We start from the raw sequence: 22822 nt of genomic DNA on the forward strand, positions 1-22822 counted from the left end.
TGCTTGACAGTTGCATTCCAGTCCATGTATGTCTGGGACCAGCAAATTAGGTTGGTTTGCTAAAAGTATGAACTGAAAGAATTTTCCCTCCATCTCTGCTTCTTGATTTTCATATCAAGCAACCATATTCACAATTCCATATGATAATGACCAGCTAGAAACCCACTGCACATACAACCCCAAACAAGGGATAATGCATGAAGTCAGTTTTGAGATGCTGCTGGTAGCTTTTTTGAAAATGTTTCTGAACTTTTTCCCATTAGCTAATGAGACACTTCACCATGGAGGTTCATTATCTTTCTTACAAAATGAATAACAAATTCCCTTTTGGCATTTGGTACATCAGACGGAAGTAGAAATGACATATACTAACAGCAAAGGGACTAAGAGCCAGCTGGCTAGAATTGCAAAGCCAGAAAAAGCCGTTTGTTAGAAAGGGGGGAAAACAATTCTTCTACTACCGTATCTCAGACAATGTTTTGTGTCATGCAGAAAATACAATAAACACAAGGAGGCATGGAAGGAAGAGGAATTGAGACAGAAATTAAGGGGTAGGAAGGGACATTGGTTCAGGAGCAAGAGCAGCACAGAAGAGAAAGATAACAGGGGTAATGGCTACAGAGAGAATAATGATGAAAGCTGAGACAGAAAAGGGCAAAACAGTGATGTGGTGGTCTAATAACACTGTTGTGAATTCTTTGCAGGAAACAATTCCCATTGATGGTGTGTCATAAACATTCAGTGCTAGAGTGAAACTCCTGAAGGCACAGTGGAGGTCACGCAAAAGGATCAAAGGAAGTATAAGTGTGTGTGTGTGTGTGTGTGTGTGTGTGTGTGTGCCAGCCAGAGGTTGCCATGTCCCCTTTTCAATTTGCTTCTCCCTACCCCTTCTCTTGAGGGAGGGCATCTTTTTACAGGTGTTTCAATGTCTCCTTCAGCATCAGCCCAAAGTGCAACAGGCAAGGTTCCAGGTGGATTATTTTTACAATTAGCCTTGCATTTCTGGCCAGTGAGCCAATTAGAGGACACTTTGAAAATAATCTGTGCCATTGCTTTCAGCAGTGCAAAGGAACACATAACTCCCAGCAGAGTTTTCAATGCAAGGATTTGTTACGGGGGAGGGGGCAGGGGTCAAATATGAGAAAGCTTAAATAAAATAAAATAAAAGCTCACAGGCTAATGGATATTCTCTGCCAAGTCAAACAAGACTTCAAAGCATGGGAGCTGTCAAAGAGAGAGCAGAAGCAGGCTGGGGGTGTGATCTCTAACAGAAAATGTATGTTTTGCAGAAAAGACTAGCCTTTTCCAGGTGTTCCTTTCTCCATGTGATTTTAACACTTGGCAGAGGAAGAAGAGAAGAGCATGTTGGAGGGTGACTGTCTACAGCAGGATGGCTACATTTGCTTTAGAACACTGGAAAATCAGGGTTCTAAATCGTCTGGGAAGTCTACAGGAGTAGAACAGGGTCTACGTTGGAGATGGCCGTCTTCCAACTTGAGATCGTGACAGAAGGAGTGAGGTGAGAATCCTCATCTCTGCTTACTCCTCCATTCATTGTTAAGCACATGGAGAAACAAATACCTGAAGAGGGCTGCAAGATCTCAACAATGCACAGCACAGGGGGAAAGGAGGAGAGAAACCTAACAAAAAGGGAAGGGAATATTTTAGAAAGACCCATTATTCCTATTCCTTAGAACAGCCTTGTTGCCTACCAGCATGGTTTACCCCTGCTGATGTGGTATTTGAAAGGCAAGCCAAATGATCCAAGCATACAACTTAAGAGGTATCATTTATATAAGTAAGATCTCTTATTCTAAATAAGGACCCATTCTTCATTGTAAGAACACGGTACCCAATGTGATGTGTTCCAGCCATCATCGCCAGTGGTTAGAGAGAATGGGAGTCATAGTCCAGCAACATCTACAAGGCACTACATTGCCCTGGCCTTTCTAGAACATCATAATATTGTAAGCCAGAATGGTTTGCCATTTCCATTAGAAGGCTTTGAAAGAAGACGAGACAGATTCATGTATGATGCCGGCAGCTGTTAGCCATGATGGTTAAATGTTCAGAGACAGTATACTAGTAAATACCAAGGCCTTAAGGCAACAGGGGTGAAAGGGATCATATGTATACCCTGTTTATGGCTCTTCCAGAAGCATTTGGTTGGCCACTGCAGGAAACGGGGCAGTATTCAATAAAATAGTTGCTCTCGTGCAATGATTAGCACAGGTGGAAAGGGATTTCCCTCCCCTTCCATACAAGCCCCACAACATTCTCAGATCTGCTGCGAAGGGTTTGAGGATCCCCCAGACCATAATTTTGGGGGCATGAAGGCGGATGGGTGTGTGTGTAAAGTTCCACTGTTCAAGAAGAAGTCCTCATGCCAATGGAACTTTTTTGCTTAGTGCTACATTAAATACAACCCAGAATGCTTGATATGCCTTTTGTCTAATCCAGAGGGGATTCTCTTAGGTTCTTATTCCTTAGGAGAAATAACCCAGCTCTCTAGCATGTCAAATCTTCATACTGCCCCCTAACTTGAGAAATTAGATTTGGCATTAGAATATAGCACTTAGGGTTTTAAGGAGAGGTGCTAGATGTTTCAGTTGTTTAAACATAAACTATTAAAGATACAGCTTCTATGTGTGTGCATCAACTTATACATATTTCAAGAAGGGTACAATTTCCAATACTCTCTTCATTCACTGAGCAGTGAGAACATTAATCCTTTCTTACATGCTGTGCATGAGTTCGATTTGCATAGGGCACAACATTGTGACTACCCATCAAGGCAGGTGCTCCTCTGGGGTACAAACCACAAATCTGTTTGGACAGCATGTCTTCTGAATATCGTGATTGCCTCTGTATATGACGATGAAGCAAATTCTTCAATGTGCCAAGCCAGAATGAACTCTTTGGGGCAAGGTACAGCCAATATATTCCCACATTCTGCAACATCATTAATTCTGAGCAGAGTAAATACACTGTGGTGTTTTTTTTTTAAGCTCCATTCTAGGGCACATTGAAAAGATGTTGTTTCTGGAAGTAAGATTAAATCTAAACATATGACTGATGACGCATTATAGTAATTGGTACAGAACTTTTCCAAACGATATAATTGTGAAGGTGGGGAGATAGTTAATATTTTCAAATCCAGTGTTTAGATTAACATCTGCCGGTATTTACATACATTTAAATACATGAGCAACTATCTTCCTAGTATATAATTTCCTTTTATGCAAAATCATCTATGGAGTTTTATTGGCCAGTTTTCCACAAGGTTGAAAATCAAGGTTGGAGAACTGCAGCATGTAAAATCTGCCACTAAATATACGGATTATCTGATAGTTTCCCTGCCACCCTTCTGTTTCTTGCCTTAAGAATGACCTCTAATCCCTCCCAGAGAGGCTCTTATTCTTTGTACCTCTACTGACTAGCCCAATCATATTCGTTTATTGTCTTTAGATAGTGCGTACCTAGACTGTGATCCTTACACCTGCATGCAGAAAAGAGCTTTTTAAAAAACCAAACTCAAATATTGTCACTCAGTAGGCAGATAGTACAGAAAAACACAGAAGCAAACTCAGTGGAACAAGAGTTGGATTTAGACTGGGGATACTTGAGCGCCAGTCCATGCTTATACAGGCAGGTCACTGGGTGATTTTGAGCTTTCCCAAAACAGACAAAATTGTGACAAATGTATTACAAGGGCTTGGGTATCTTAAGTTTAAAACATGGGCACTTGGACCACTGAGAGCTGGGTTCAGATTTCACTCAGCTCCAAGACAATGGTTTTTGTGAAGATAAGATGAATCAGCTCCCATATTTGCCACCCCTGGACACCTTTGGAGGAACAGGATACAAGTGTGATAAATAAATGGCATTTTTAACCTGCTGTTTAAAACCAGCTGTTTAAAACTGAGGCAATTTCTGGGCCCCGTACAGCATGGTGAGGCCCATAAGCACTGATAGTTGCTGGGCCCCATGCCCCACACAACCACCAAGTGGTTCCAAGCTGCCATTTTAAATGTCTCATGACACCCAAAATTGCCTGGCACAGCATTATTCTGGGGCTACATTGGGTGGTCTAGAGCATCACGGAAGATTTAAAAAGGCACCTGCATGACATCAGTTGTAGCCAGGCAGCTGCCATTGTGAATTTATCACAATGTCCCTGAGTGAAACTACCTGGGGTCTTGGCATTGTGGGAATATTTAAGATGGTGTTTTCCTAGCTTCTGATTCTGATTGGAAGGTCACACCTGTTTCTGTCTAAGCCTTCTTGGGATTGGGCACTGGCAGGGAGAGGGTCATCAGTGGGCAGCATCCCACTGGGTAAATGATGGTGATTATTATTTATAAAATTTCTATACCACCCTTCATTTGTGGATCACAGGGTGATTTACAGTATGAAAACACAAGGATACATACCATAGTAACAAACAATAAACCCTTCCTTCCACAGTTTAAAAGGCCACAGATGGTTTAATTAGCCAAAGGCCTGGGAGAAGAGGAATGTTTTTGCCTGGCACCTAAAGGTGTGTAACGAAGGCCTTTACTGGCTCACATTCCTGTTCTCTCACTCAACAGGTGTTATTCCACATGTTAGCTGAGCACAGTTAATACTGTACGGACAGGACCACATGAGTACCAAGTTTGATCACAGGGAAGTCCTTTAGTTTGGAAATTCTGCTCACTTGCAATGCCCTACCCAAAGATTTATATCATCCCTTATCTAGTGATTTCGGTACCAAAGAACCACAGTGCAAATGCCACTTCATATATTCTCCATCCATAACAGCTTAATGCCTCCTTTGAGGGAATGAAAAATGATAGTGCCTAATCAGAGCCACCTTTTGCTGCCATCACACAAGAAGCATCTTTCAAATTTCCAAAGGGGAGGGAGAATGGCATTCAGCTGATGGAGGATGAAACCTCAGTTCTCAGGGGAATTGACCTTGAGCTACTGCAGCCATTAAATAGATTTGAATAGCAGAAAAGTGCTTTGTAAATTCAAAATGACCAGGCTTGACGAAAGCAGAGAAATTTGCAGGATAGAGACCAATGCCCTCCTTCTGTCTTTAAAACCACTCTAGTGATAGAAAAGTGAAATCTACATCCTTGGATCTATCTCATTTGCAACATGCATGTGAAAAGGGGCAATAATGTTCTGCCTTTGCTTCCTGGTCTTCACCCCCAGAAAAGACAACAGCTCTTAATTATATTGTGTGACCCAGTAGCAAGCCAGGGAGAAATTAATGCTGTAGCATTCCTGAAGCTAAGCATGTGTGGATTTGAGAAGCGCCTGGATGGAAGAAGATCCACGGAGCAGCCTTTTACCTTTCTAGAGGATGATGTGAATAGTAAATACTGTAAAAGAAATGTATTACCGTTCTAATCCTCCAGCAGCCTTTGATGCCTGGTATATATCAGGAACAGCTTTATGGAAATAAATTCCTGCCAGAGTAGAAAGACTGACTGAGACCCTTGGAAATGAGGTCATGACACATGGCCTCTTGGAGGACAAAGAGAACTCCAAGGTTTGGTAATGTGATTGCAAGTCACTGATCTCCAAAGATACATTTTCAATATTGTTTTCTTTATGCCTTTGGTATTATTCATTATGATACTGCAATTTTCACTTCCTATCTTTTAATCCCAGGCATCAGTTATGGAAGCAATAGCTGGAGATTTGCAATAGCTGGAGCAATAGCTGGAGTTATGGAAGCAATAGCTGGAGCAATAGCTGGAGTATTGGGTGAGGATAAGTTTTGCCCAGTGATAAGTAGGTTTGGGATGCAACCTCCACCCATTCCTAAGTTTCTCAAAAACTAGGGCAGGTTTGTCTTCCTTGGCAGCTTGTAATACACTGTGCTTGCTTTGACCATATGCATTTAAGGTTAATTGATGTTTGTTTTTTATCTAGCCACTAGAGGATAAATCTGTTAATGATGCTACCTCTACTTAGATCCTGCCTTCTCACGGGGAAATTGAATTGGTTCACTTCTTGGCTGCAATCCTGGAATAAACCTAGATGAAATCGGCAAGACTTATTTCTGAATAGACATACACAGGATCATTCTGCTAGTTGCATTTATCTACAATTATTTCCCAGAGAGAGTGGCTAAGGGAGAACCGTCACTGAATCCCATACCTACTGATAAGCTACAGTGACACTCCAACCCAGAATACAGAGCGACCCTCGAGTTTCTGCAAACTTTTATGTGAATGCACTTGTAACACTAATATTCACTGTCAGAAGCAAAGTTGTATCTGCTTACAGATAAGAAAAAGCTTGGGTTTTTAAAGTTTTAAAATAAGTGCTTAAAAATGCACTCCACCTCATTAATGTTATCTCCACCTCATTAATTACCAAAAGGACACTTGAGAGGGTGGGTACCATCACCAAGAAGGTGACCCATAGACTTGCCATATTTCAAAAAGAAAAAATCCAGACACCCCCAGAATAGTTGAGCTTTCTTAAGGAAAACATCTTAAGGCAGGGGAGGGAGGTGGTGACCAGTGCCCCCCATCCACCCCACCATCATTGTTAACCCTTCCGTGTAATAGCGCGGCTGCCATAACTAGTGCCTCTCATTTCCCCAGAGCCCAATGTCCGCCCTGGATCCCCTGCCTTCCTGCTTCCCTTGGCAGACACCTCTAGCCACTTCTGCCCCACTCTCTCTGTGGCTCCCCTTCAAACCTGCTCTCCCTTCCCGCCACTGCCCACAAGGAGACCACCTAGCCTCCTGCAACCATAGAGTCACCTCAGGCCGAGAGTTGGGGGTAGGGTTATTCCCCTAGGGCTAGAGGCCACCCAACCTCCCTGGATCACAGAGTTCATGGAGAGTGAAGGCAATGCTCTTGCTAATAACACACAGACACACACTTACAAGCCCACATTGCCTCCCTTTTACCTGCAGGAGACGATGTCCGGTTTCCGAACATGTCCGGAATTTTCCAGATGTATGGCAAGCCTAGTCACCCAGTGACAATCCACTGGTCATGGATTGACCAGCAGGATCCCCTTGGAATATCTTAAGAGTGACCTAGCCTGCTAGGTATCTTAGTACCAAGTTATATGGAGCTTTAAAGGTTCAGAACAAAATCTTGACCTTGGCAGCTGGTGCTGATCTTTCAACAATGGCGCAGTATGTGTAAAGCTGGGTGTCACATTAAGCATCCTGACAGTTGCACTTTGCAGTAGCTGCATGCTTTGAACCAGCTACAGGGAAATTCCACATACAGCATTACAGTAGCCTAATTAAGAGATTACTAATGTATAAACCATGCTGGCAAGGCTATCCTTGTCCAGTAATGGTTGTAGTTGGTGCACCAGCCAAAGTTGCTAAAGATTGTTCTCAGCTGACTAGTGATTGGCAAATGTGAGGGAACAAACATCAAACCTTCTGCACTGTAAAGCATATGCTCAGCTGTGGCCCTTGCCCACAATGGTGAATGGGCAGCTCATGCAGGAAGTTAGGTGTAAATTAGTCTTGTCTTTCTAAATCCTTAATATGGGGGGGGGGGGGAGAACCACACTTTTCACTCACTGCTTTCAACAGCACAGCTTCCTATCTTTGTCCTTGCCTTTGCCCAAGCCATCCATCCACCTGCCATCATCTCTTCTCTCACCTGTCATGCCCCCTGCTCCTTCAGTAAATTAAGCTCTTCCAACAGGAGGAAAAACTATTATAAAGGAATAATGATAATGATAAACAGCACCAGAAATACATATCTCGCTTCTCCCTCTCTCCCCTCATATTCCAGCCTCCCAGAAAGCACAGCATTAATCACTGGGGCAGTAGCTGAGAGATAAAGCACAATTGAAATTTAGCTGTGCATTATGGCATGTGTATGTGTATGTCTGGGCAGGAGGGGAGGAGGAAGCGGCAGAATAATCTGTCATTTTATATATTTATACTGCAGGAGTCGGTCAGGACTGGTTCTCCATTGTTACTGCAGATTAAAATCATTCACATCCTTCTGCTCTCATCAGAGGTCACCTTTCAGAAAAGGGAATAAAGATTGTGGCAAGTTAATCCCCCCCCCCCCCGCTTACTATTTTTTAATCAGTCTGCCATGGGGTTATGAGGCATTGTATGCATCCAATGGGAAAATTAGCCAGCCCTGCAATTTCTCCTGGCTCTGTATATATTATAGCTTGCATACAACAAACCTCTTCTATGTTGGCTGGCTCTTTCAAAGACAACCATGCAAGGGTCTCAAAGCACATGAAAATAGTGTTATAGTGCAGAAATGGCCCCAAGATATATTAGTGCCCAAGTGAGAAGATTCAAACAGTGATTGGTGATAATAATAAAAAAATATAATAATATTTTATAATAATAAAAAAATACTCTAATAATTGTCAATTTGTCAACCTTTAATAGTGCCCCCAAAAATTGCCATCTGAGGTGGACCACTTCATTCTGCCGTATGATAGGATTAGCTGATAAGTTGATTTCCTTTGAGACTGGTGATGGGTTCCACACAGAAGTGGTGAAAGGTCAGACAATGGATTTTAAGCTCTGCTTTCTCCCTGTGTTCATTTGGGAACTGTGCCCAGATCCTCCAGAGTCTGGCCTGATCTAAACTGGATCTGTAATTGCCCCAGCTCCTGCTTCAGGATTCCCTGAAGGCTACACTAATGTTCCTCCCCCCTTTTTATTTCATAAATTATTTTTATTATTATGTATATCCCACCTGTTCTCCTGGAACTTCAAGATGATATGCATTGTCCTCCCCATCCATTTTTCCCCACTCACAAGAACCCTGTGAGGTAGATTTTGCTGAGTGGTCCAAGGTCACCCAGTGAGCTCTATGGGTGACTGGGGATTTGAACCCTGGACTCCCAAGGTCATAGGCCAGCACACTAACCACTACACCACAAAGGCTCTCCCTTTTGCTTATGCACCAAGTTGAGGAAAGAATGGCAGAGAGGGCTCTATGGAGTGCCTCTGCAGGGACTTATGCCCTATGCAATTGCATGTGGCAGTGATGTGACGATTACCGCGAGACAGTGCCTAGTGGCTTGATGTATTCATCCATAAAGTTTTTACTTAACGACAGATTTCCAGATCGCCATCTAATTTTTAAAATTGATTGATTGATTAAATGGACAAAATAGTGTGAACCAAGCAAGCTGATGCATTCAATGGCCCACAACTAAGTTGTGCCATGGACCCCCTGGGGCCTGCAGACCACCAATTGGAAACCACTGTCTTATATCATTTGTTTCTATCTTTTAAAATGGTAACCTCCCTTGAGTGCCATGGCAGAAAAGTGGCATATAAATGCAATGGACGCACGAGCAAATTAATAAATACATAAATATTCTTACCATATTCCTCAGTAAAGAACTGTGCATGCAGACAAGGAAATATTTGCTGTTTCTGCAGGTCCAGCTGTCAATCAAGCAGCTTGTACCAAATCCAAGAGCTCGCAATGACAGGCGCAGCTTCCATTTTAGTGACAGCTTTCCCCACCGACAAAGAAGACTACAGTGTGAAACTCCCCGCCCCGCCCTTTCTATTAGCTACACAGCACTGTTTCTCACCAAAGAAAACCCAAGGCGTTAATTAGATGGTTTCAAGAAATAGGACTGTCATAACAGCCTGGATGTGTTTCTAATTTCTACGCTGTCATCTAAACGTGAGCCAAGAAAGGTAAGATGTGCATCCCCCACCTCTCAATGAGTCTTGTCAAAAACAAAATGAAAATGTCTGCCTTGGAAGTCTTTTGGCAACGCCTGCAGCTCCCAATCATTTCCCTGCAGGGTATAAATAGCAAGCAAAGCAGACGTGGTTTAAGAACCGGGAGAAAGCAAACTGGATCTCTCTTTCTGTGCTACAAAGCCAATGATTTTTCTCTGTTCATTCCTAAGCAGCCACTTGCTTTGCATTGTGTCTTTCAATGAATCCTGTCATTCTAAGAACTCAAGCCATTCTGGAAATACAAATTTGCTTCTGTTTAACAGGGGTATGCGCACCAGCTCTGCATGCACTCCAAATAACAAGGCACACTGAGATGGTTCCAGTCATGGTTTCACATTCCCAAGTCAGATAGCGCTATTAACAAGGCGTCTCAAGGCAGATCAGGGACCCGCTCAGTGTTACCATAAATTTCAGTGTATAACCTCCCCACTCCTTTTCCTTTTTGAGAAACAAAAACAAGCTGAGTCGGGAAATGCCCAGAACCTTTGAAACAAAGATGGAGAAGTGTGGGGAGAGTGTTTCATTTTTACAGATTGGTCTAGCATTTAATTGAAGTGAATTATTATTGCCCAATGCCAATTACATCCTGGTGATTTTGGAGAGGGGTGTTAAAATAAATGGAGTTGTTCTTCACATGGATTGCCGTTCTCCAGCAAGAGCAGGGTGTTAAGCAGAGGAGGTACAGCACACGAGGAATCAAACTGGATAGGGGTGTGTGGGCATGTCCAATCTCAACATTTGGAGCTATGCAGTGAGGATTCTATCTCCATTCATTGAGTATTGTTACTTCAGTTTTGAACTCTGTGCATTTCAACTGAATACATTTAGCATTCCCCTTCAGACCCCCATGTGTCAGAAGTCTATGTGTGAGGCTTGTAACCACAAGGACGTCGGGAAAGGGGCCAGTGTGCGCATCCTTTACCTGCTACCCATTTTAAACCCACACACATTCTGCAGAACGGCTAAAGAAGTGTTCGGACTGCAATAGTGTCAGAATTTGGCAATGTCAGGGAACTACTAAGACCCACAGCCAATCAGGGGGACTGCTGCTGGTCTCGAGAGTCCCCTGCTTTTGCTCTTCATTCCAGAAGGAGGGGGCGAATGAGAGGGGCACTGGTGACAACAGCCAGGAGGCTGAGAGCCCACCCAGGGAATGGGGAGCAGCTAAGGGTTTCTTGCCCAAGCCTCCTCCTGCCCCTGACACATGCACAAAAATTGAAGCCAGCATTGGCATCTGTGCTTCGTTTCTAGAAAAAGAGATGTCAGAGCTCAAATCTGCTGGAAACATTAGCCTCTGAACTGGAAAATCTTCCCTCTAAACGCCAATGTGTGGATGAGTCTCTGCAGTTATTCCATGGTGAAGAAGATGGAAACTGCACTTCCCCAAGGGCATTCATCTGTTCATACTTCATATGTTCCACAGCTGAAGCCTGGCATTAACAAAAAATGCTAGGGCTGGGCCCTGATGAACCTACAGCACAAACTAAACCCTCCCGTGCTTAAAATTGAAAAAAATAAAACGGAACCATTTTATTTTTTTAGCCAATTCACGTGATCTGTTATTCTAGTTATCATAACTGGTCTACGACTATGAAGTATGTGTTTAAATTCTCTGCACTTTAGGGCATTTATTTGCCTGCATTTATACATATTTTTATCTATGCCTTCTGCAAAGAATATAGTTTCACATACACATTTCCCACCTCCCCCCCCCCTCACTTCCAAAGTAGCAGATTTTAACAGGCTGTTGCAGAATACCAGAGGACATTCAAACTTGTAATTGCATTTGGAAAGCAAACTGGCTCCAGAAACATGCCATACGCTTGTCAAAAAAACTTGAATTTCAAATTGTGATTACTCACACAACTAACAGCTTTTGGGCCAACTTGCATATCATACTTTACCCTCTCTCTCATCACACAGATTATCAAATGTTTTCAAATATATACATTTGAGATAATTTGCCATATAAATAATGTTATCTGTATTTTCTAGGGCCCAAAACATCCACCCACATACTTACTCATTCACAATTGCTTCTACACTACAGTGAGATAGTGCCTAGCAGATTCCTCTGCAGGAATGGGCCCAAATGAACAGTGTACCCAAATACACTTTGGGTATATGATTATTCTTTTCCAGTTGAAAGCAGGCTCCATTCCTGACATCTCCAGTTACAGGGCATTAGTAAGAGGACTGAGAAATACTTTGTTTGGAACCTTGGACAGCTGATATCTGTCACAGTTGATAATACTATGTTCAAAGGACCAGAGGTCTAAGGGAACTTCATATGTTCATATTCATGTCGGCTTGGGGAGGTAGTGCCCGGAGGAGGTAGTGTTGGGAGGCGGGTGCACAGTGCACTTGGAATCTAGCGCTGGCACTGGCCACCCTCCATCTAGGGCGGTAGTGCTGGGAGGTGGGTCGCACCCGCAAATATGCCTTGAATTTTAAAGGTGCAACTTATTTGCGGGTGCATCTTATATTCAGGCCAATACAGTAGTCCTTTTACCCATCTTTGCCTTTCAGACATGTTGTCATCTTCATTGCTGCCCATAAAAACATACACATAAGACAAGTATGCACAAACCATTGTGCCAGTAGAACATCACAAACCATGGTGTTGCACTGATAACCCCAGTGTAAATGTCTGTGATTGGGTGGCCAATTGTTTTGCACAGGACATATTTTTTTTTTTGACGACAATAAAAGGTAGGAGGGGAAGAAAAGACAATTTTATGTCATATGAACGGGCTTGTGTGAAGTAAGACAGAAAGCTGGGGCTTTCAAGTTCCTTAATATTTTTTTCTCCTTTAGTGCTTTGCAGTCAGTGGATGAAAATGTCACTGGAGACTCATAACAAGCAATGAGTAAATTAGAGGCCAATTTCCTTCTCCAAAAATTATTTTCTTAAGAGTGAAAAAGAAAGTACCTTGGCAATCGCAAGAGGAGACAAGTGTATTTTTCTTTCCCTGACAGTTAGAGGCTAATTATACTGACAAATCTTCTCTGCTGTGTTCCATCACAAGGCATGCCTAAAAGAAAGTGCTGCGAGAGCAGTGTCTTATGGGAAATTCTGAATCAAAATCCTATAGCCCTCAGCCTAAACAAAATGCAGCTAGGCAACTGTGCTGGATGCTGGTAAAAGGATGGATCTCCAAGCACTCCACTGATCAAACCCTAACTAAACCAATGGGGAGGCTCACTGACGTTAATCAATGACATCTTTCCCCCTTTCTTTCAGAGTTGTTTCTTATTACATTTCTATTCTACCATTCTTCCAAGGACTACCCATATATACAGCAATACAATGTGGTAGGCTAGGCTGTGTGTGATCTTACCCAGGCCCAATACAACACAGTGAAGTTCACAGCTAAGTGGAGGCTGAACTCAAGTCTGGGTCGAAATCCAACATTCTATCCACTATCCGCGGAAGTGGGGAAGTATTTCTGACCAATGTCCCGCCCAGCCCCTGAAAATTTGCTCTGGAAGGTTAGAGGACCATCCAGAGCAAAATGAGAGCAATAGGCTGAGGGGGAAGAGGGGAATTAGCAAGAATTTCCTCCCCCTATTCTGCCTATGGATCTTGATCCTTTTCAATGAAACGAAGGAGCCCTTGCATTCACCCTTGGCATCCATTCGTGGTTAACTAGTCCATTCTTGGCTTCCTGCAGATTTAATAGTCCTTACTAAGCATATTGAAGCTTAAATATTTACAAATTTAATCAAATCTGTTCAACTTCAGCTCAACTATGAAGTGACTACTCAGCAAGCATTTGGCTTTACAAATGCTTTAGCTCCAGCATTTACGATTCAGGAAAATGAATTTAATAAAACCCAAAGGTGAAGTGCATTTTGTGGGTTTCATCTCAAAAAATTGTCATCAGTGGAAACGAGAACTGAAATCAACAACCACTATTCATGTTACAATTTATATTAATTTTACTGGAGAATTCTATTTTTGGTCCCTTGACACCACATGATTGAGTACATGAAATCTAAACGGATTCAAGTCATTGCTGAATTCATTTGTTTTCATTTGATTGTTCACAGCCAGTTCCTTGGATTTTGCTGAGGAATGTTCTAGATTTAGGGCATTTTGGACAAACACAATTTGTTGAATGCAGTGTATTAATTTATTTGTCGTAATATTTAGTTCAGCTCAAACAGAGGTTGTTATTATTCATATATATTTTCCTATCCTGCTATTCTAGTGCCTAGGCACAACTCAGTACAGCTGACAACACATTAAAATCACATTATCATATAAAACAATACATTCAGTTAAGGTACAAAAATACAACAGAGGCAGGAACCAAAAAGCCTTAAAAGGAAACAAATACTTAGTAGCCAAAAGCCTGCTCCCCCCCAAAAAAAAGAGATCACCAGCCACTAGAAAGGAGGTTCACCCACTCTTCACAGAGCATGTTGTGCCACAACGATGGGTCAACCATTGAGAAAGCCCTATATTTTAACACCATCCCTCCACCATAAGTGGGGCACAAAGAACCCATATCTGTAGATTGTAAATATCAGCTGATGGCAGCTGAACTGTCAAAAATATAAATAATGGAAACAAAAACCGTAGAAAAGGATCGCTACCCCAAGTGTCAAAGGAGTTATTGTGCTGTGTGTCATCAACACCAGGTCTGACCAACCAGACAGATCTTTGGCCACTTAAGAAGGCTAGTCAGGTAAAGTTCAAAAAGCTCAACAAGAGAAACAAGGCATCTGTCGAGAACAAGCCTGATAGAAATAACAACACATCTCTCATTTTGGATGTGAGACAGCCCTAATCTAGCAGCAGCCCTGCACTCCAGGACATTCCCGAGTTAAAAGTAGAAGCATTTAAGTGAACGATAGCCATATGCCTCCGTGTTCTATGCACAGCAGTGAGGCAAAGTGGAATTCCCAAAGAGGATATTGTTAATACAAGAGAAGCTGGTGTGTCAGGGCCCTGAGGTCTGTAAGAGTAATTTAATACAACACATGCCGTTTCCGAACAGACCCGAGCTTGAATACAGAGCAAACTTATGTGTCAGGGGGTCAAAGTGGCACTTTTACTAAGGGTCGGTAGGCAGCTCTGTTAGTCAGAAGCAAACGTGCTTCATTAAATGGAGTGGAACAAACAAGAAATCACAAGTAGGCAAAGTGAACTTTGGACTACACCAATTTCTATCAGCTTAAGCAAGTACAGGCTCCAGGGTTAAACAGAACACCACATATCTCTGCCCAGATGTGCATCGTGTTACTTGTTACATCCCCTCCAACATTTTTCAGATGAAAATAGGGACATTTTGCATCAATGTGCCCACCCCACCCCATCTCACTGCTGGTGGAATAGAGGGGAAGGGTGGGGCTGGCTGAGTTGCCCCATCCTCGGTGTTTGCTAGCTGTTTGATGTTCAAATTGTTTTGTCAACAATGTGGAAGGTTGATTTAAATAAAAATATGGATTGGGTGCCAATTTGAATAAAATATTGTGGGGGCCCAGGTAAGCCCCACCTCACATAATTGATCACTTGACGCAGTGCACCCACACTATTTAAATGGGAATGCCCATCAACTTTGGGGGAACCCTGCCCCCTCAAATATTTTATTGTGGAGGCTGAAGCCCCCACAGTTCCTAGGAGTTGGTTCCTATGCTAAGAGACCTTGGGCCACACACTCACTCTCTGGTTAACCTACTTCACAGGGTTGTTGGAAGGAAAAATTGCAGAGGAAAACTATAGGTGCCACCCTGAGCAACTTGGAGTTCAAGCAATATATAGATCACATAAATTTTTTACAAATTTTCCCTTCCAAAAGAAGTTTAACTGGCTGGCATGTTTTGAGGCCAGAACATTACTCCTATTCAGATCTCCCAATGCATCTCCCATTGTATGATGGGGAGAGCGAAGGAGCGTTTGGTGGCCATGCTTTCTCCATAAGGTTCCTGATAGCTCTCTTCCACTGCCCTCCATGCATTGGGGCTGAGCAGCAGCATGAAGGCAGCTCTACCCATGAAGTCTGCCCCCATGTGACTTAGAACCTGAATGTGTGCACAAAGTACTAGCTTGTAAGAGAGAGGAGGCTAGGCCAAAACTCATCTCCTTCAGATTTTAGTATTCTATGTCAAGAAGTGAGTTGGGTTTATTTGCATGGATGACCACTGAGAGATTTGAATCCCACCCAACTGTGAACCCCCATTCAAATAGCAAAGCTTGTGGGCTATTTCTGCACATTTGAATCAGGCAAAAGAGAAGTAGATACACATAGATCTGCAGTGTGCTATTAGAGAATAAATGAATGAATGAATACAGTGTAATAAAATGACCTAACAGTTATTTAAACTACATTTGTTTGGGTCCTTGTACCTTCAGCTGGTGCAGGAGAGGATAGCTAAATAAGCCTCTGCCTTCTTGGCCAATCAAGACCCATAAAATGGGATCATCAAGGGAAAATATCCTAACAATTGTTCATCTCGGCACTCTAGTGATAAATAGCTTCCAACTGTCATTTTGAATTTTCTCCCTTGCCCTGGAAGTTCAGACATTCTGGATAATTGGGGGGGGGGGGTTGTTGTTGTTGTTGTAGGGATAGAAGAGGTTGCTGGTCCTAACAAAAAATACAGCAGTGACCAATGCTTCCCCCCACAGGCAACACAATCACAAGCTACTCGGTGCCAAAACACAACAAAAAAAGGTCCCCCCCAAAATTGTTTCTTAATTTTAATTATCGGTACCTCAGGGGAGGTGTGATGTTTGAGTTTCTTGTTGGTGCTGAGTCTGTATAGGATACAGCTTACATAAATGGAGTTGAACAACTCAGTCGAGTGACTGAAATGAAGCAAGAGCCGCCTTGCACTGCGATAACAATAAATTGACCTGCTCTTGAGACACAGTGAGTTGTAATGGAGGTGCATATTGACTTTTATCTTCCTTTCAATGGAAAGAGTGAAGTGTCAAGAGTTATTGCTTTAATATAAGCCAAGATGAGACCATTCGTTGTGTGAGTGCATCCAGGAAATCATTGCTCTAACCATGTTTTTAGAGGCCAGTTTACACTGTATTAAATCACCTTGATGCTTTCTCAAGAACATAATGACTTAATCAGCTCAACAAGTTGACATGTAGATTAGGTCAAAAACCCTCTGAGAAATAATCTAGGTGGGCTTGTTTCATGAAATATTTCAGTGACCTCGCAACAGACTGATATAATTCCATCAGAATAGACTCAAAAAAATCTTTACAGACTCTGATTAGAGCATTAACTCAGGAACGACACATCCTGTTTCACCTCTGCCGCCCACTGCCACAGAAGCCTTGCTCACCGGCATTGTGCAGTAGCGGCTTCTGGCGAGATCTCATGAGGCTGGCCCTGCATGAACTAACTAAGGGGGAAACCTGGCTTGCATTTTGTTTCATTTTCCCAGAATGTATAAGAACAACATTGCAAATATGACAAAATCCATCAGAATTATTTGCAGTCCAATTTCAAGGTGGGTGAATTTACCTGAGGCCTTTATATAACGCACCATCAATTGAAGCTAATAATTATAACTGATTCATAGCCACCTGATTTTTCAGCGAGCAAAAAATGTAGAGCCTTGACAAGCAACCAGGAGAAATAAAGCAGCATTTAGCATTTAATGTCACACTTTCAGCAACATTTGAGACCCTGATTATGATCTGACATGGTCATGCCTTGCTGAGTCAAGTTATTTTTACTGGTGGAGAGAACTGACATAGCCACGAAGGTCCAGGAACAAGATCAAATGTTGGGCAATGGTGCATTACCATTGTGGGGAAGCACAACTCAAAAAAGGGAAACAAAAGCTATTGATGGCTTGGACTGGAAAAGAACCATTCAATTAGATGAGCTAATTAGAAATAAACCACATTATGAATGAAAGGATCATATGATCCAATAAATTCTATCATGCAGGTATAAGACACCTCTATACATGTGAAGGTCTCTGTGAAATGCCTGGTGAGCTCTCTGTTCTATTCAACACAGACAAAGAAAGCAGATCAAGCAATCAATAATTATTATTCAGAAGAAACTCATTTGTACTTGGGGAAGAACACAGTCTACTGCTGCTTCATCAAGGCAATTATATTTGATCTGTAGATTATTTTCTGTCTGCAATTATTGAAAAGATATATTGAGAGTTTATTAAGCCCTAAAGGGCTTAACGAAGCTGTAGTCAGAGAAAAATATATACCTCCATGACAATAAGGGCTATCAGAGATTTCAAAAGCACCTGATTGAATGAGCCCCAGACTCTAAAAGCAACCATCTGACAATTTCCACTTTAATATTAATATTCCACTTTAAATATTATTATTATTTAATATTGTTAAAAACAGGAATGAAGAACAACTCAGCTTGGGCAACCCAACCCACTCTATTAAAAACTTCGCCACTAAAGAAGAAATAGCACACATGAGGAATACTAATCTGCACTGGCTTTCCAGAATCTACCATCGTGGTCTTCCATTATCAAATTCCACAGATTTATGAAGTTCATATCTTGTTCTCCACTCAGGAACAACCAACCCTAACTTAATGAGTGGGTCAAACAGTATCACAGAAGAACTTGGCCTCGTGTCTGCACATACAACAATAATTCAAATGGAAACTGAGAGTGAACAAGTTCTGTGCTGAATTTTATCTTTAGATAAAATCAGGAGGGGGGGACAAAAAAGAGAGAGGGAATCTGGCCCTAAGATATATTTGAGAAAACACAAGCCAGCTATAGAGACTTCAAATGACTCACCTGAATGGTAGGTGTGGAGCGGTTTCTTCGGGTTGTAGTAGTGGCCATAGTAGTGGTGGTCTCCATGACTGTTGTAGACATTTCTGGTGGCATGGAGGTTGTAGGTGCGGTTCCCAAGATGGATGGCACTTCTCCCACCAGTCGGACACTTCCATTGATCTTGATGTTGGGGCTGCTCTCTGCTGCCATGTTCAGCACTTTCAAACCATTGTAATAGAGACCGGAGAGCTGGCCTTGGAAGAGACGCCCTCTATCTTTTCCTCCAATGGCTATTTGCGCCTGGGTGTTGAAGATCGTTAACTGTCGTCCTAAGTGAAGGGGGGGTTGAATAACATTATTGGCAGGAATATTTCCCCTTTTTAAAACCCTTGAGTCCTGGCTGAAATGGACCAAAGCTCGAAGCAGGTTTTCTGATGTGGTGGTGATGGCAATTGTGGTGATTAAATGGCAGGAATGCAGTACCATAAATAGTCCCGATGTGCCACAAATCATGATAAGCCTGAACAACAAAACAATGGATCCAGATCTTTGTGGTCTTGTTCCCGTAAAAATAAGCACATTCAGGAGAAATTTTACCCAAACCTTGTTTTCATTTCAAATTTAAAAATCCAGCTCTTTACATATTGTTTTGGGAACTTGGGAGAGTTTAATCCAAGCCAGAACATCAAAACCTCTTTAGTTTTTTGCCCTCTCCAGAATGTAAAAACAAAAACAAAACCTGGATCCTTGAATGGACAGAGCAGAGATTCAGTCCTGTCCTGTGATTTGGCAAAAGATGAACAGAACACAGATATGTGCTAAGAGATGGACATACGCATGACTCCTTGAAACTTATAATAGCTACAGCTGTGGAAGATAGAATCTTGTTTTAAATAAAGGTTAGATTTAATACAATTTTTGGATCATATTTGCTGTGGAAGAGAAAATATGTGTCAATGCTGAATTAGTGCACATAAATAACCCTATGAGTTTGGGCCTGGTTCTCATAGTAAAACTGTGTCAGAGCTGAGTACCACTTCACACTGCAGGTGGGAAAAATCACATCGTTTACTATTCCTTTATACAAAACAATTCTCTCCACATAGAAAACTAAATGTTGGGGAGAAGGTTTCCAGTAGCCTTCTCCCTGATATGAGAGCCCACACCTACAGTTAGAAGCATTGGTTCTCAGACACAGGTTCACTACCTCAGTGAGACCTAGGCCTTGATCTATGTACATGTAGTTTTTACTGGAGGGCCACTTTGAGAAGGGGCATAAAGTGGCAAGCCAAAGCCCCAAGTGAGCTGCCAGTAAGTCCCACAATATACAAAGTAACCACCATTATTTCCACACACCTCTCTTCCTTCAGGGAGAGAAGGGGTGAGACACCTCAGGAGGCCAGATTTGGCCCAGGACTACTGGCTGTTGTTATCGACCTATGAGGCACATTGAGAACTACTGTATAGTGAACACAACTAAGTTCCTTGAGATCTCAGAAGTGTGCTTCCTAAGCCTTTTTTTTAAGGGAAGGCAGGGAGTATGCAGCATTTCCAGTCAGTATAGATCCCAGAAATAATTATTTCCCCACCTACAAATCAAGGGTGAGTTCACACAATTAGTTTAACAGGCAATGTGAACTTTTGATAGAAATCTCTCCTTCTGTCTCATTCCTCTCATCATAGGTAGGCAATTGCCAGAGGTGATGAAGAAGTGTGATTCATGTTCATGGTATTTCCACATATTCAGTTAGAAAAATAACAACTACAATTTTCACATGATAAACCCAGTATGAACTCACCCTGGATTTATTTTATATCCTTGGTCAGAATGCAGTCTTAGGATGTACTAAATGCAATTGGCTGTTGAGCAAAGAATCACACTGGCCATGTTTCAGAAGACAAAGCAGTATTAATTCAATCATCCAATCCATTTTTCCCCACATTTACACACACATGCCCATTTCCCTCCCCTCCCTCCTTCTCTGCTGCACACTAACCACTTTCTTCCTCATGTCCCCCCGATACATGCCAAAGGCCACCATGTAGCAGGGCACCTAAACCCCACTTTCCATTCCCTCATAGCCAGTGGTTAAAGTAGATCAGAATACGAGGGGAGCTCACCAATTTTGGTCGTCGTGGCAGGTCTCGAAGTCAAGTGGTGATGCGCTGTTGCATCATCTAATGGTGACAGGATGGATAATGGGGAAGAGAATGGGGACAAGAGAAGAAATGTATCTGAAAGGAGTTCCTATTCCCCGAGGAGGACCCTAGCTAGCCAAGCAAAGTTGGTATGTATGTGAAATTCCTGAAGCTTGAGATGGTGAGGTGCACACCCCCTTGTGCTATTGCAATAAAATATACATATAGAGAGAGAGACTGGACCAAGATGGGTTAGTGTACAGATGTAAAAAACAATAAATAAAAAAATGGTAAGGATTGAGATATTCTGTCTTTGAAAGCAGAACAATTTACCTTTCTCCCCTCATAACTGTCCCCTCACTGCTTTCCTCACAGTGCAGATGTGTTACATGTAGTTTTAGTGCTGGGACACTATGTATGGAAGAATAGCAATTTTTGCAGGACTCATTTTTTTAATATAAAAATAATTGCCTCAGTGGTAATTTCAATCTACTTTATCAGCCATTATTAGATAGTGGAGATGATTGTAATAATATGGCTCTGTTCGTAGCAATTTCTTTCAAGTAATGACATGATAGCTGCAGTTATCACATGGAAAACTATGATGGGCTCTCATTAAAATAGGCCTTACAATTCAATTCACGGATTCCCTCTTTTGGGAGTACCATATCATCCCATTTTCTCCCTGAAACTTGCATTCTCATATCCATCCCACGGGACCCACACGGAGTGGCATGAACTGTGAAAACGTCATCTGAGACAGACACTTATCCACTTCCAGTCTCTGCTTAAAGCAGAGGTGGGCCTGCCATAAACAAATGTTTTGATCCAAGGATTTTTCCAAAATTTGCCATGGAACTTGGCTGTCTAATTTGGCTTGCACAAGTCTCACAACCCATCTGAATCTGCAAATTTCTGAGGAAAATAAGCTCTCTTTTGAGGAACCACACACACGGCAAGGCATATTCTGAGGAATTGTGGAGTCTGTGAAGCTGCCGAAATCTACAGACCCCTTTATATTCTGTGTAAATGCTTCCTTCAGCTCATCTGAGTCTGGGTGGGAGTGCTGTCTAAACTAGAGAAAATGGTGGCATTGCACATTACAAAGCCCAGTGCTTCTCCTCCTCTCACTCTCCCCATTTCCTCACTTCTGGACACTACCAAATTATTACCCCAGAGCATTCCACCTTCTATCGTCCCCTAACAAAGTAAAAGCTAACTTGAGGCCCATCTAGATGTGCATCCCTCATGTGAGATGGAGGCAGAAGCAGAGTTGTCAGATTCCATCCGTGCTTTCTGTTCATTTAATAGCTCTGAAAAGATGGGAGAATCGGGCAAAAATAGATATACTGGTCAGAGATCCTTAGAGGATGGGGAGATTGCAGGGGGTATATAATGTTCTGTATCTAGCAGTTATGGGGCAGGGGACTGCATTTGCTCAGTGTTCCTCTTAGCTGCATCTTCTGAGTGGCATTTGCTGAACTTCTTGTTGCAGATGGAATACAGCTACTGTAGAAGTGGCCTTCTTCTGAAATACAGGGTCCAGTATAAGATTTGCCCTTACCCCAGGCCAATTTTGTTGCAAAACTAGGGCAAAGACACAGCTGAATGTACCAAGGACAGGCTGCAGATCTTACTTTTTCCCGAAGAACTCCTTCCACTCCATCTTAGTTGGCATGAAGCACTTAGAGTGCTAAATAGTGAGAAAGAGCAACTAAATGAGAATTAAGTAGACAAAGCCTCTTTATGTTTTGTTTTCTCCTTCTTCAAGTAAATGAGAAGGCCTCTTCTATGCTGTCCTTTCCCCTTTCATTAGAAGTGTTAGCATTCACATTGTTCTAACATTTTAGATATATCTACTCCAGGAAGATGAACTAATTCAAAAATAAATAAATATGTGAAGTATGTTATGTCTCCCTCTTGAGTTATGGGTTCTTTGAGTTCAGGAGCTGAACATGAGGCATGCAATGAACTGCTCAGCTACATTTTATAATGTAGCACTGACACTGAACATGTGTGTTTGCTACAAAAACCAAGGATAAATCTCTAGGGAGACCTACTCCTAACTTCAAACTCTTGAGTGAGGCGTCTCTGCTTGAATGGTCAAGTGGAAAACAATGGGCAAAAAGAAAGAAAAATGTAGAGAGGAAGCATGCATAGCTGAAATGTCACGCCAGACCTCTATCTCCTCTTTCACCTACTTTTGCGAATATCGTTCTTCCAAAG

General features: G+C 42.2%; 1 protein-coding gene across 32 annotated transcripts in view; it reads right to left on the reverse strand.

Moving 5' to 3' along the window:
- Positions 1-22822, reverse strand: part of NRXN3 (neurexin 3) — a 1220542-nt gene that overhangs the window by 117377 nt on the left and 1080343 nt on the right. For 18 of the 32 annotated variants that reach the window (XM_082232034.1, XM_082232018.1, XM_082232016.1 and 15 more), the window contains 2 exons: positions 20579-20635; positions 18479-18786 (listed from right to left, as the gene is read on the reverse strand). In XM_082232034.1, the coding sequence (XP_082088160.1) occupies positions 18479-18786; positions 20579-20635 (365 nt within the window). The remainder of the gene's footprint in view (positions 1-18478; positions 18787-20578; positions 20636-22822) is intronic. The other 14 variants (XM_082232019.1, XM_082232025.1, XM_082232010.1 and 11 more) reach the window with 1 other exon arrangement.

The sequence above is a fragment of the Podarcis vaucheri genome, assembly GCF_965113315.1.
Source record: "Podarcis vaucheri genome assembly, chromosome: 1".
Classification (NCBI taxonomy): Eukaryota; Metazoa; Chordata; class Lepidosauria; order Squamata; family Lacertidae; genus Podarcis; species Podarcis vaucheri.